Source organism: Pinus tabuliformis, chromosome 7 (assembly GCF_031772625.1).
Source record: "Pinus tabuliformis cultivar Carrire ecotype Pingquan chromosome 7, CPIR1, whole genome shotgun sequence".
NCBI lineage: Eukaryota > Viridiplantae > Streptophyta > Pinopsida > Pinales > Pinaceae > Pinus > Pinus tabuliformis.
This window is the reverse complement of record NC_142293.1, coordinates 813,754,106-813,768,148: the sequence shown is the minus strand read 5'-3', so window position 1 is coordinate 813,768,148 and position 14,043 is coordinate 813,754,106. Positions and strand designations below refer to the sequence as shown.

Sequence of the window (14,043 nt, the reverse complement as noted above, 5' to 3'; positions counted from 1 at the left end):
GATCAATAGTATTCATTCTTCAGTACACTCCTTATACATATAATGATCAGAGGGAACCGGAGAATAGTAGTCGGTCAGTTACAGCAGTTACTTGCAGTCATGAAATACATTTCGGCGTTCTTGCTTGTGGTACTAGTTGGGTGTGGTATTGTTGTTCTGCTCGCAGATAATGGAAATGGAAATTATTGGCTTGAAGTGTGATGATGTTAATCATTCATTCATTATGGTCATAAGTAATTAATCAATGTATCTTATTCTTATTCTCTGCGTTGTGCGCTACAGAATAAGAGCTGGTAAGTCGCTCTGCATGGTCGTTTAGGAGCTCACGAATAATAGGGAGCTCCATATTGCGAATATGAGACAGCATTTGATCCACCTACGAGAAGTCTTGGGAAGAGGTATTGGTGTTTGTTCTGGATTATCAAAATTTCTGTGGTAATTAATTTTAAGGATGGACAATTGCTGAGGAATCAAATTTTAACTATAGAAACAGAAAGAAGAGATTCATTATCCACCTTAGAAATATATTCGCAACTTTGGGGCAAAGGACATTGATATATACCAACTCGGTCAAAGGTTTTGGTGCTTCATAAGTTGGATTAATCATGTGAATCAATTTTCAGTTACAGACACATAAAGAACAATAGTATCACCATCAGCTTATAAACATTGATATTGTAAAACATAAAATAATTATGCAGAAATCTATGCACTGGAAAACAGTGACAGAATGAATGCCAGAGAAAAGAATACAAGGAAGGAAAGAATGGTTGTAAGGACACGGCATCTAAAATACATCAATCAGACAATGAAGATGAGTCAAGAGTGCTCATTTGCATTCTGCGGGTAGCCCTTGGGGGAACCTCTTTGTGTCTGCACAGTAATCGTAGATCATGTAGTTCTTTCGCACCCACTGAAGCTTCTGCTCTTGGTTCGAGTCCAAAGCCTCCTCTCCGGCGAAGTTGGAAGAAGTAGCAGCAGCACTGAAGTTGCTGAAGGATGCAAGAAAGGGGGCTTTACTCCAGTCTGTCTTGACGAAGCCACCTCTGGTTGCCCAATCTTCTGCATTCCAAAGGCTGGAGTACATCCTCATTGCTTGGCTGTTCGGATAATGATAATTGCTATCTATTTTACCCAACTCTGTCTCCCTGTTTTTAAACACACGAACAGGAATCCCGTCCACGGAAAATCTGAATAACAAATATGTGTTTTTGTTATTTTGAGAGATTATTTCGTATTATATTGAATGGATGGATGAGTAATTAGAATACATACATAATTTGATTCGGTGTCCAGAGCACGGAGTAAGTGTGAAAAGCCAGGGTTGGGTCGAACCACAAGTAGAATTGCTGCTCACGATTGCCAAGGCCTTGAGCGAAGATATTAGTGTGCATAATATAAGGATCTCTAGAGAGGTTTCCAAGAAATTCATAGTCTATTTCGTCGTGTTTGGGACCTTGAGACGACAGCTGTAATGGAGCATAAGATCAGCATCATATTAGCATGGTATAAGATATAGATATATATAGGGCAGGGCAGGGCAGAGTTAGATAATACATACATAATAGGCCGTAACTGTGCCTGCAGAGTTGCCAGGTACCAACTTGATTTTCATATCAATTTTAGCAAACAGATGCTCATTCTTGGATTGAAATCCAGAACCTGCTATCAAGAAAAGGAAGAAGGGAAGGACTAAGATGTCTACATGTAGTATACTAAATATAGATGAAGATAAAATAAGAAAAGAACAGAGGATGATGCCACGAAACCAAATTTACCCAATATTACTTGAAGTGCGATCCAGAGTAAGCTGCAGTTGTTGGCCATTCTCAAGGATTTTACCACGACCATTGCCCCATGTGATGTCGACGTCGTTGTAGAAATTTGCAGAAACAATTACAAGAAGACTCGATGAGATTAATAAGAAAAGAAAGAGGAGGGGATTGCCCATCTCCAAAAATTATGGATTAATAGAAATAAAGGAGCTTTAATTTGAGACCCAAATGCCGATTAATGCAAGGCGCACAACAAAGGATAGGGGTAGAATAGCTCGAGATGTACTTGCGCAAAGAAAGAATAGTGCAATGAATGAGTAAAGAAACAAGTATTAGGCTCAAATAGCTGTGGGGATATATGGTTTGGGAATGACGCTCGATTGGGTTTTATATAGAAAAGAAATGGCAGTGGGCATTGTAACGAAACGAGGGAGCGAAGGAAACAATGAGAGGTATACAACTGCAGCCAGACAGGCGGACATTGAGTGATTGATTGCCGTGTTTGACTTACCTTTTTGTGGAAAACATGGGCGTATCTTATCTCATCCCATACACCAAAGCCTGAGCAATGGCTATCCAGCCACCCAGATTGAATACCATGGATGAAGGAACTATCTGAGAACAATCCAAGCAAGACAGTGACACGTATACAACCGGGCTCACTGAATGATGGAATAGAAGTGACAGGTATACAACCGGGCTCATTGAATGATTGAAGGGCATCTTGGTGCTCTTGGCCTTCATCTATGTGGAATCCAAAGATGATATTTGCGATTGTGGGTTCCAACACAACTCAACTCAACTTCTTTTCACTTCTGCGTGGCGCATTTTTGGTGATGTATGGTAATTATATTGTTTTAAATGCGAGTACGCGCAAGGGCAGAGTCATCCAAACCATTGGAATCTCCATCCAACTCAGTCCTGCATCCAACTGGCATCTTGACTTTGCATACCTCTCCTTCCTACTCCAACGCGGTTTGCTTTCAAGGAGCTGCCATTCCTAAATACTTAGTGCCCTTAATTTCTTTATTGGATTTGCATGCTTCGGTATACCTACTTTTCGCTACATACTCCAATCTCTCAAAATGTAGACAGGAAATTAAAGTTGCCTGATTTGATTATTTTATTTTTATTTTTAACAAAGAATATGAACGGGAAAAAATTTGGCTGCACGGTCAATTTGCAATCAAATTCCCTCTCTGCTTTTGCTCGAGAGAAACCTTGGTTTTTAACAACTCCATTTCATCTCATAATATACACAGAACATTGTACATTGTATTAATTATGTAATACGAGGAAAAATTTCTTCCAACTGGATTAAGTCCATTCAACAGCTGCTCACTGTCTATTAGTTTCAAGGTTGACTAAAACTCGTTTCGAATTATTCAAAGTTTTTGGAACATTAATCTATATCTGAAATCGCTTATATTTCAGTACTATCGAATTACATGAGTTGAAGTCTGGTGGGTTCGACGGGCGGCATAGTTTGTTTGATAATCTTTATAACATCAGCTAATGGCCAGTATGTTTTGATAATATCAGGTAAGACCATATTCCAGGTTTACGCACTCACGGTGCGCCCAACACTATAAATATTGTGAAATTGCAAAGCTTGATCCGGCAATAGTGTCCGAGAACATGATTCGATAAGACATATAGTTTTTTTATGACAAGTGAATGTATAATGGTGTCCATATTTTGAGTTTAAATGGATAATTACCAAAACTCTGATATTTATGCATTTTTTTGGTACCATTAGCTGAGAAGCACTAGGCGTTATCAGAGACGAAGTTCAAGCTAGGGTTACAGGTTCGCAGATTTGTTCTCCATGGAGGGATGGACAGGAGGGAGCTCCACTCCCTCCTACAAACAAGCAGTAACCAGCAGAGGTAAAAAACCGACAGAAGAAATTAGAGGTCCTTCAGATACAAGGTAAAGAAACAAAGAAGAGGAGTAGAATGGCTCCAAAACGAGGGAGAACAATAACACTACAAAAAACAAGGAAGAGGACAAGGAACAAGGGACAAAAGACAAAGTAAACAAGGGACCATGTAAGCCCAAAACTACAATCACACCCAGAGTGGTTTTGTCTATTCCAGCGCTGTAGGCGCATAGGGAACACATGCAGACTTATGCAATCATTTGTAAATTCATGGGCCTATGGCCCACTGAAAAAGCTTTACAAATGTGGATTAAATACCACTAGAAACCAAAAGGAAGCATAGAATTACATCTGGGGTCAAAGGGATTCTTTACAGTTGTTTTTGCTAATATTGAGGATAAGGACAGAGTGTTTGAAGGAGGGCTCTACTTCTATGCAGCAACAAGCCTGTACATGAGACCATGGGTTATGAATTTTGTTCCAGAACGAGAGACTTTTACATCGGTACCAGTGTGGGTCAGAGTCTATTCTCTACCTTTGGATTATTGGCAGCTGGAATCCCTAGCTTCCATAGGAAACAAGCTAGGACACTTTGTTAAAGCCTCTCAGGCAACAAGAAGAGGAAAATACACATCCTTTGCTAGAATATGTGTGGAAATGGACCTTTCTAGAGCTTTGCCAGATGAGGTAATCTTGGAAGTGTATGATGAAGAAAGGGTGCAAACAATGGATTATGAGCATATCCCATTCAGATGTCGTAAATGCCATGAGCATGGGCACCTGATCAGAGAATGTCCTCTCAGCAAAACGAAAAACAATGGCAAAGCAAACACCATGAAAGATTCTAAAAGCTTTCAAAAGGTGGTTCAGAAAGGAAAGGGAAGCAAAAAGGGATCGAAGCAACTCCAATCAGAAAAGCAACGAGCTAGTCAAAATAGGGTTCAAGCCCTAGAAGAGGAGGATGGTATACCGGAATCAGATCAGGGCAAGGGAGACTGTTATGAAACCAACTCAAGAAAAGATAGAAAAGATAGATCAACACCTTAGAATTCAGCCTCTTCGAGGGGGCAACCTCCTTTACATTACATAAATGAACAATTCTTGGATGATACAAATGACAAAACCTCATTTCTATATATAGGAGTCTAAGGAGTCACAATATAATCTAGCCGACCTAACAATAATAATATAAAGCCACAAAAATAACAATAGAGGGATTCTATGGGGCACAGAAATAATAATATGGGGGTAATAGGGGCACAACAATATAAATAAGGGGTATAACTATAATAGTAATGGGGTAATCACTAGTATTATAGGGACCCAACATGCCCCTCTCCTTCAAAAAAGTGTTGTCCTCAATGCTTGAGTAGTTCTGGATACTTCTGCATAAAATTCTCATCCTCCCATGTGGAATCTTCAGCGAATAAGTTCTTCCACTTGATAAGATACTCTAAAATTGATCGATTTCGTAGCTGTCGAGTTCTTGTTTCTGTGACTGCTTCCGGTTCCAATATAATTTTTCCTTCCTCGTCAAGTTCTGGCAATATTGTTTGAACTGGGAGCTTGTCGCCTATAACCTTCTTTAAACATGAAACATGGAAAACTGGGTGCAATCGAGAAGCTGCAAGAAGCTCCAATTTGTATGCCATAGTACCAATCTTTTCCAACACCTTGTACGGACCATAATACTTTGGTGATAATTTATTATCCTTCTTAGCTTGCTTTAGGGACATTTGCTTATATGGTTGTAGCCGTAGGAATACCCAATCACCTACATCAAAACTTCTTTCACTGCGATGTTGATCTGCCTGTTGTTTCATTCTATTTTGTGCCAACACGAGGTTATCCTTTAAGAGTTGGAGGACTTGTTGTTGATGTTCGATGTGATGTTCCACTGCTTGAACCTTAGAATTTTCTCTTAAATATGATGTGATTGATGGTGGTTGGTACCCATAAAGTGCCATAAATGGGGTCATTTTTGTTGCTGTATGGAAGGAAGTGTTATACCACCATTCAGCCAGAGGCAACCATTTGACCCATTGTGTCTGTTTATCAGATACAAAGCAACGAAGATATCCTTCCAAACATTTGTTTACTATCTCAGTTTGCCCATCAGATTGAGGATGATAAGATGAGCTATGAGCTAACTGAGTACCAAGACAAGAAAATAATTCTGTCCAAAAATTTCCAGTGAAAATGGGATCTCTGTCACTTACAATAATCTTTGGGTTTCCATGTAGCTTTTGAACTGTTTCCATAAATGCAGTAGAAACTGTACTGGCTTTAAATGGATGTGATAATGCACAAAAGTGTGCATACTTGGTAAGTCTGTCAACTACCACCATGATGACACTCTTTCCCTCAGACTTGGGTAAACCTGTGATAAAATCCATTGAAACCTCCTCCCAACGTTGGCTTGGAATGGATAAAGGTTGTAATAGACCCGGTGTCTTAATTGTTTCAACTTTATTTTGTTGGCAAACCAAACATTCTGCCACAAACTTTTGAATATCTGATTTAAGGCCATCCCAAAAAAATTCCTTCTTAACCCTGTGGTAAGTTTTTAAAAATCCTGAGTGCCCTCCTAAGGGAGAAGTGTGCAATTCCATAAGAATCTTTTGTTTTAGCTGGGAATTCTTACAGAGGTATAAGCGATCTTTGTACCATAACGAATCATTTTGCCAGCTAAATGTATCAGAAGTACTGGAATCTTGTTGTAGCTTTCGAATAAGTGCCCACACTTCTTCGTCATTCTTCCATTCCTCCTTGCTTCGTTTATCCAATCTGGTTGGATAATAGAAATGGCACACAACAATGCTTCCACATCCTCATCCTTTCTTGAGAGTGCATCTGCCACCACATTTTGCTTCCCTTTTTTGTAGATGATTTCAAAGTCATAACCCAACATCTTTGTGACCCACTTTTGTTGCTCTTCAGAGGATAATCTTTGTTCTAAAAAGTATTTAAGGCTATCATGATCCGTTTTTACCTTGAAGTGTCTTCCCATTAGGTAGGGTCGCCATTTCTTAAGTGCATGGAGTATTGCCAACATTTCCTTCTCATAAATAGCTTTGCTTAAAAACTTTCCCTTGATTGGACGACTTTCAAAAGCAATGGGTCTTTCATCTTGCATTAGAACAACACCAATTCCATTTCCTGAAGCATCACATTCCACAATAAAGGTTTTTGTGAAGTCCGGTGTAGCTAAGACCGGTGCTTGGCACATTGCCTCTTTAAGATGTTCAAAGGCCTTTGTTGCTTCCGGAGTCCATGAAAATGAATCTTTCTTCAATAATGTTGTTAGAGGTGCTGCTATTCTCCCATAATTCTTAACAAACTTGCGATAATACCCTGTCAACCCAAGAAATCCTCGCAGATGCTTTATGGATGTGGGGATTTTCCATTCCTTAATGGCTTTAATTTTGCTAGGGTCTACCTTAACTCCTTCATGAGATACAATATGACCCAAATATTCCACCTCCTGGACTCCAAAGAAACATTTGGATCTTTTTGCATATAATTTTTCTCCTCCAATAGTTGTAGCACCTTGTCAACATGTTCAACATGATCCTTCCAAGACTTGTTGTAGATTAGTATATCATCAAAAAAAACTAACACAAATTTTCTAAGGAATGGTTTGAAAATTGAATTCATCAAACCTTGAAATGTTGAAGGTGCATTGGTAAGGCCAAAAGGCATGACCAAAAATTCATAATGACCCTCATGAGTTCTAAATGCCGTTTTCGGAATGTCTTCAATCTTCATTCTGATTTGATGATATCCCGAACGAAGATCCAACTTGGTGAAGTAAATTGATCCATGCAATTCATCCAGTAATTCATCAATGACAGGAATGGGGAACTTATCTTTAATAGTGAGCTTGTTGAGCTCCCTATAATCTGGACACATGCGCCATGATCCATCCTTCTTGTGCACCAATACTACTGGAGCTGAGAAAGAACTTTGACTCGGTTGAATTATACCAGCCTCTAGCATTTCTGCAACCATACGTTCAATTTCACTTTTTTGGACATATGGATATCTGTACGGCCTGATGTTTGGAGGAACACTTCCTGGAATCAGATGAATAGCATGATCATGATCACGCATAGGTGGGAGACCTTTGGGAGTCTCAAATACCTTGGAATGATTGTCCAGGACTTTTTGGAGATCTGGAGAAATAGATGATTCCAATGTGGAAACATCTAGCGAACATAATTGTGCAATTACACCTCTTTGCTCCTTTTTTAGAAGCTTTGTCATGCCATTAGAGCTGATTATCTTTCCTGGTTTCCCTGCAATACCCCTTAATTCAACTTCCTTTCCTTCCACAGAAAATTTCATGAAAATTTCTTGAAAATTAAAAGCTATTGTACCCAAGGATTGTAGCCATTGGACTCCTAGTACAACATCAGCACCTCCCATTGGAATGGAAAGCATTGGGCTAGTCAATACATATTCTCCCATGGATAGCTTGATATTATGGCACTTTCCAGAACAATTTATTGTTCCTCCATTTGCAATCATCACTTGACACTCTGGTGCTGGATATAGGAAGCAATTCAATTCTTTTGCTACCCTACAATGAATAAAATTGTGGGTGCTTCCTGAATCAATCAACACTATTACCTTTTTCTTCTTGATTTGTCCTTCTATCTTGATGGTTTGAGGAGTGGTAATTCCCGCCAATGCATTACAAGATATGGTCGGATTTATTTGTTCTTCATCTAGGCTTTGTTCCTGGAATATATCCTCTTCTTTTGACCTTTCTTGCTCCTTTTCTTCTTCCTCTTCACAATCTATGTAGAATAATTTCTTCTCAGCACACTTATGACCTTTTGTGTATTTGCTATCACAATTGTAACAAAGCCCTTTTGCTCTTTTTTCTTCCAATTGTTGTGGTGTCAACCTTGTAGGTTGTGGAAGACTATGGGCAACAACACTTCCGTCTTTATAGTTGTGAATGGTATGCTTCCTAGTTGCCATAATTTTGCTTTCCATTTTTCTTGCTAACCTGAATGCCTTCTCTAATGAATCAGGTTCCCAAAGGCGCACATCATGTTGGATATTATCCTTTAAAGACCCTATGAACACATCAATCCTATGCTCCTCTGGAATATCTTTTACCCTTATGTTCAATTTTTGGAACTCCTCAATGTGCTCCATTATTGAACCCTTTTGTTTGAGACTTATCAATTGGCTAAAAAAAGTGTTGTTTTTTGTATCCTCATAATGTGCTATCAATTCTTCCGTAAAAATTGCCCAAGTGATAAATTGTTTACGAGAACAAAGCCATTGATACCATACAAACTGATTTGGTTCCAAATATAAAGTTGCCATACGTACCTTTTGTGTGTTTTGCACATTATTGAGATCGAAGAATTGCTCCATCTGTAATATCCATGTGGCGGGATCCTTGCCATCAAACTTCCTCATATCGATTTTTGGAATGTGGTGATTCTTCGATCCAACATTAGCGTCTATGGAATCATGATTAACATTTCTTTTGTTCTCATCATGAGTTTCCTTTACTACCTTTTCACCATTAGTAAGTATTTCTTGTAGAAATTAGTCAAATCTGTCTTCAAATCTGCCATGCATGTCTTCAAATTTGTGTTCAAATCTATCTTCAAATTGTCCATCATAGCTTCCATGTCATTCATCTTAGCTTCCATGCCATTTATATTAGCTTCCACGCCATTTATCTTAGCATCTGTTAACTTTTTTGAGCGTGACATTTGTTGCACTTGTTCTTGTAATTTTGATATATCATGTAGCATTTCTTCCTCTTCTTCATGAGTCATGCTAGAGCTTTCAGGTTCCTTACTAGGTGTTTGCATTTTCTTTCCTCGGGGCATCAGTTACCGATAATAATGCTCTACTATGCCCTTTGAATTCCTTCAAAATAAATTTTCAAACCAAGCTTAAGCAAAAATTTAAAAAAATCTACACACCTTTTTTCACTTTGTAGGAGCTCGATATTGCCTCTGATGTATCTCTGTACTTTCCAGTCATCTAGTTCTGAACTTGTGATCTGTAGTAGCTCTCTGTGTCTTCTTTCCAATGCCACAAGTCTGACCCAAATTGGATTCTCCAAGGAAGAGTTATGCGAAATCTCCCACAGTGACTTGATTATAGACTAGTTCAGTAGAGCGAACTTGTACGACGTGCCACGAGTCACTGTTTAGACCTTTGGATCTAAAAAACACCCACAAGAAACTACAGTCCGTCCTCTTTCTGTACCTTTTTACGAAATTTCAATCCGATCCTCAGAAAGAAAGTTATGACGATTTTCCCCAGGTCACCTGTTTTGAATGTAATTCAGGAGTCTGCAAAAAGACCAACTTCCTCAGATCATATCTCCGAAATATTGCGCGAAAAGCTCTGAAATTCAGACCCAAGGTTCAGCGCCAATTCTTCTCAAATGGGTTTTTTTTTCGACTTCTGAAACGTCACAGAAAAAAAGTTATAGCGAAAATGCCACGATGACCTGTTTGGAGCAGCGAAACCCTAGAATCCAAAGCTCTGATACCAAATGTTATGAAACCAGCTCAAGAAAAGATAGAAAAGATAGATCAACGCCTTAGAATTCAGCCTCTTCGAGGGGGAAACCTCCTTTACATTACATAAATGAACAATTCTTGGATGATATAAATGACAAAACCTCCTTTCTATATATAGGAGTCTAAGGAGTCACAATATAATCCAGCCGACCTAACAATAATAATATAAAGCCACAAAAATAACAATAGAGGGATTCTATGGGGCACAAAAATAATAATATGGGGGTAATAGGGGCACAACAATATAAATAAGGGGTATAACTACAATAGTAATGGGGTAATCACTAGTATTATAGGGACCCAACAGAGACAGACCAATGGAGGAGGGGAATGCAGTACAGGATGAGCAAACCCAAAATAGCAGTAAGAAGAAAGGGGAAATAATAAGTGACACAGAACTGGAGCTGGACCAAGAAATGATGCAAAGTGAGATGGAAATGGAGGACAACGAACTATAGGAGATTCTTGAAAAAGAAAACTTAGATCTAGAAGGATTCCTGCAACAAGGAACCAGGGAGGGAGTGGATTCATTGCCTCCAAAAGGGTTCCACAGAGTTCAACAGCTATTTTTATGGAAAACGCAGACCAAAGGGCTGGAAAAGCAGGGACAAAATGTTAGACAAGGTAGCAAAGGGGTGAAAGCCATGAAGACCACACCAGGATCAGCACCAAGAATCCCGGGAAAGAAACGAGGCCGGAAAAAGCAAAATGAACTGTTGATGGAATGTGGAAAGCTAATGATAGACTCGGGTAAGATGAAAGACCTATCCAGTTACTCCTTTACAAATCTTTAATAATGAAGTTCACTTCTTGGTATATAAGAGGTCTAGGTAGTAGAAGAAAACAACGATTACTTAGCAATAGGATGAAACAAGTAGCTTCGGATGTGATATTCATCCAGGAAACAAAATGTTCCATGCAAAAAATAAGAGAGATTCACAATAAATGGCTCAATAAATTTGAGTTTCTGGAGGTCAAAGCAGAGAATACAGCAAGAGGAATTCTCACTCTATGGAACCCCCACAAAATTGATGTCATAGATGCGGAGGCATCTAGAAACTATCTTTCCGTGGTCTTTCAACCTGTGGGAGACAAAGAAGTATATCTTGTCATGAATGTGTACGGCCCCCAAAGATTGGATGGCAAACTCAAGCTTCTAGACTCCCTGCAGGAGCTTAGAGAAAGACATGCAAGAATCCCTTGGATCTTAGGGGGTGATTTCAACATGATTAAATCATTGTCAGAGAAAAAAGGGGGTACCAGAACTTTGAACAAGGACTCTTGTGCTTTTCAATCCTTCATAGACAACATGAAGCTAGTGGATACTGTAATGAACAATGGTACCTATACTTGGAACAATAAAAGAGGAGGAGCTTCTCAGGTGGCATCCAAATTAGACAGATTCATAATCTCAGAAGAGCTAATGATCCAGAATAAGGATATAGTTGCAAGAGTTCTCCCCTTTGGAGGCTCTGATCATTGGCCGGTGCTTCTGGAAATTCAGGGCATTGGTACACCCAGGAATGACCTTTCAGATTTGAAAACATCTGGCTCTCACACCCAGATTTTTGCAACAACATCGCCAAATGGTGGGCTGAAGATCTGAATATTCAGGGCACAAGAATGTACCTTCTTCAAAAAAGACTCAAACATATCAAACTCTGGCTCAAGGAGTGGAACAAGCTGGAATTTGGTAATATTTTTGAAGCTAAAAAAACGGTGGAAGGAAAAATGCAGGAGCTCAACCAAAACCTCATCTTGGAGGGTTTTGATAAAGATAAAAATGATCAGGCAACTCTATATCATCGAGAATGGGAAAGCTTATGTAAAAAAGAGGAAATATTATGGTGGCAAAAATCTAGAGTTCAATGGCTAAAAGAAGGAGAACGTAATACTAAATTCTTCCACAGATCCACTATGGCAAACAGAGCCCACAACAGAATTTCTTCGATTAAGGACAAGCAAGGCAACCTGGTCAACTCTCATGAAGAAATAGAAGAAGTACTGGTCCAACACTTCCGGGGTATTGCTCAAGAAACTGGCTCAGATAGAGATCAATACATCAGGATTATTTCAAAACATATACCAAAGCTGGTTTCCAGAGAGGACAACTTCAACCTCAATAGACCAGTATCGGAAGAGGAGGTCAGTGAGGTCCTTAAAGAAATGAAAAATGGTAAAGCACCAGGCCCGGATGGATTTAATGTGGATTTCTTCAAAGCTTGTTGGGACACAGTAAAGCAGGACATTCTGGACGTAGTGGAAGACTCCAGGAGGGACAAAACTATTTTGAAGGCTCTTAATACCACTTTCATATCCCTCATCCCTAAACAGGATGTGACTCAAACTCTTGACAGATTTAGACCCATTGCTTTATGTAATGTGGTCTACAAGATTATTTCTAACGTGGTGGCCAATAGACTCAAACCCCTCCTTCCCACCCTGGGATCGGTGGAATAGTCTAGATATGTGGAAGGAAGACAAATCCTTGATAACATCATTCAAGCTCATGATGTGGTTCACTCATTGACAGTCAATAGGAAAGCAGGAATGATCATGCAATTAGACATAGAAAAAGCTTATGATAAGCTGAATTGGTACTATATCAGAAAAGTTCTAACAACGTTTGGGTTTGATCATAACTAGATCATATGGGTAATGGCCTTAGTTACTTCCACTAGTTTTTATATCCTTGTCAATGGTTCCCCCTCAGAGACTTTTATTCCTTCCAGAGGCCTCCGGCAGGGAGATCCACTCTCTCCCTTTCTCTTCAGACTCATGATGGAAGGATTGGGTTGAGCAATCAAGCATGATAAATTAGTTGGAGAGGTCCAAGGTATCCAACTTTCTGAAGATGGCCAGGTCTTAACTCATCAGTAGTTTGTTGATGATACTATGCTGCAGGGCATCCCCACGGTCAAAGAAGCTCTAGCTTATAAGCAAATCCTAAGAGACTTTGTTATGGCTTCAGGTATGGAAGTCAATATCTCCAAATCTAAGATTTTTTTTCTTTAATACTCACATTGCTATTCAAAGAAATATTTCCATAATTTTAGGCTTTCAAAGGGAGTCCCTCCCTTCAAAATATTTGGGTGTTCCTCTCACTGCCAAGCCTTTACATAAGAGCATATGGGAGCCACTGATTAATAAAATGCAAGACAAAATCAGGAAATGGACTATCAGATCATTAAATTTGGCTGGTAGGCTAGTGTTAACCAAGGCGATCCTTCAAACAATCCTAGTCTTCATGCTATCTACTCTCCCAGCTCCAAAAGGAGTCCTGCAGCAACTCAAAACCATTCAAAGAGATTTTATTTAGGGCAAGGGGGAAATCGTAAGAAATGGGCCTTGGTCGCTTGGGAAAAAATTTGCAAACCTAAAATCTACGGTCGACTTGGATTGGATGATCCTAAGATTCTCAGCAAGGTTTTAGGAGCTAAATTATGGTGGCAATGGGTTAAAGACCCACAGGCTCAATGGGCACAGATCTGGAAAGAAAAATATGCCAACACTTGGCTAAGCAAAGATCTCATTAGAATATCAAGACATAGAAAGGGCTCATACCTTTGGAATAAGGCATGGGATAACAGGGACTTAGTCCAAGGAAATAGCTTCTGGGAGATCAAAGATGGTAATCTTGTCGTTTTCTGGGAGGATAGATGGCAACAAGAACAAGTCTTGTTCAGAGACCACTGGAGGGATCTTAAGGTGGAAACAGAAACCAGAGGGTTAACTAAGGTAAAAGAATTTTGGGATCAAACCAACAATAATGGAAAATGGAGAACTTGTGGAAACCTGGATTTTAGGGACGACAACCCCC

The 14,043-nt window shown here is 39.4% G+C and overlaps 1 protein-coding gene across 1 annotated transcript; it reads right to left on the bottom strand.

Annotated features, from left to right (window-relative positions):
- Window positions 1–700: 700 nt before the first annotated feature.
- LOC149250071 (xyloglucan endotransglucosylase protein 1-like) lies at window positions 701–2,167 on the bottom strand. The gene is made up of 4 exons (XM_089456384.1): window positions 1,789–2,167; window positions 1,562–1,662; window positions 1,276–1,469; window positions 701–1,190 (listed from the first exon to the last, which is right to left on the bottom strand). The coding sequence occupies exons 1-4, from the start codon at window positions 1,949–1,951 to the stop codon at window positions 830–832; spliced, it is 819 nt and encodes a 272-aa protein (XP_089312510.1). The 5' UTR covers window positions 1,952–2,167; the 3' UTR covers window positions 701–829.
- Between the last annotated feature and the right edge of the window lie 11,876 nt (window positions 2,168–14,043).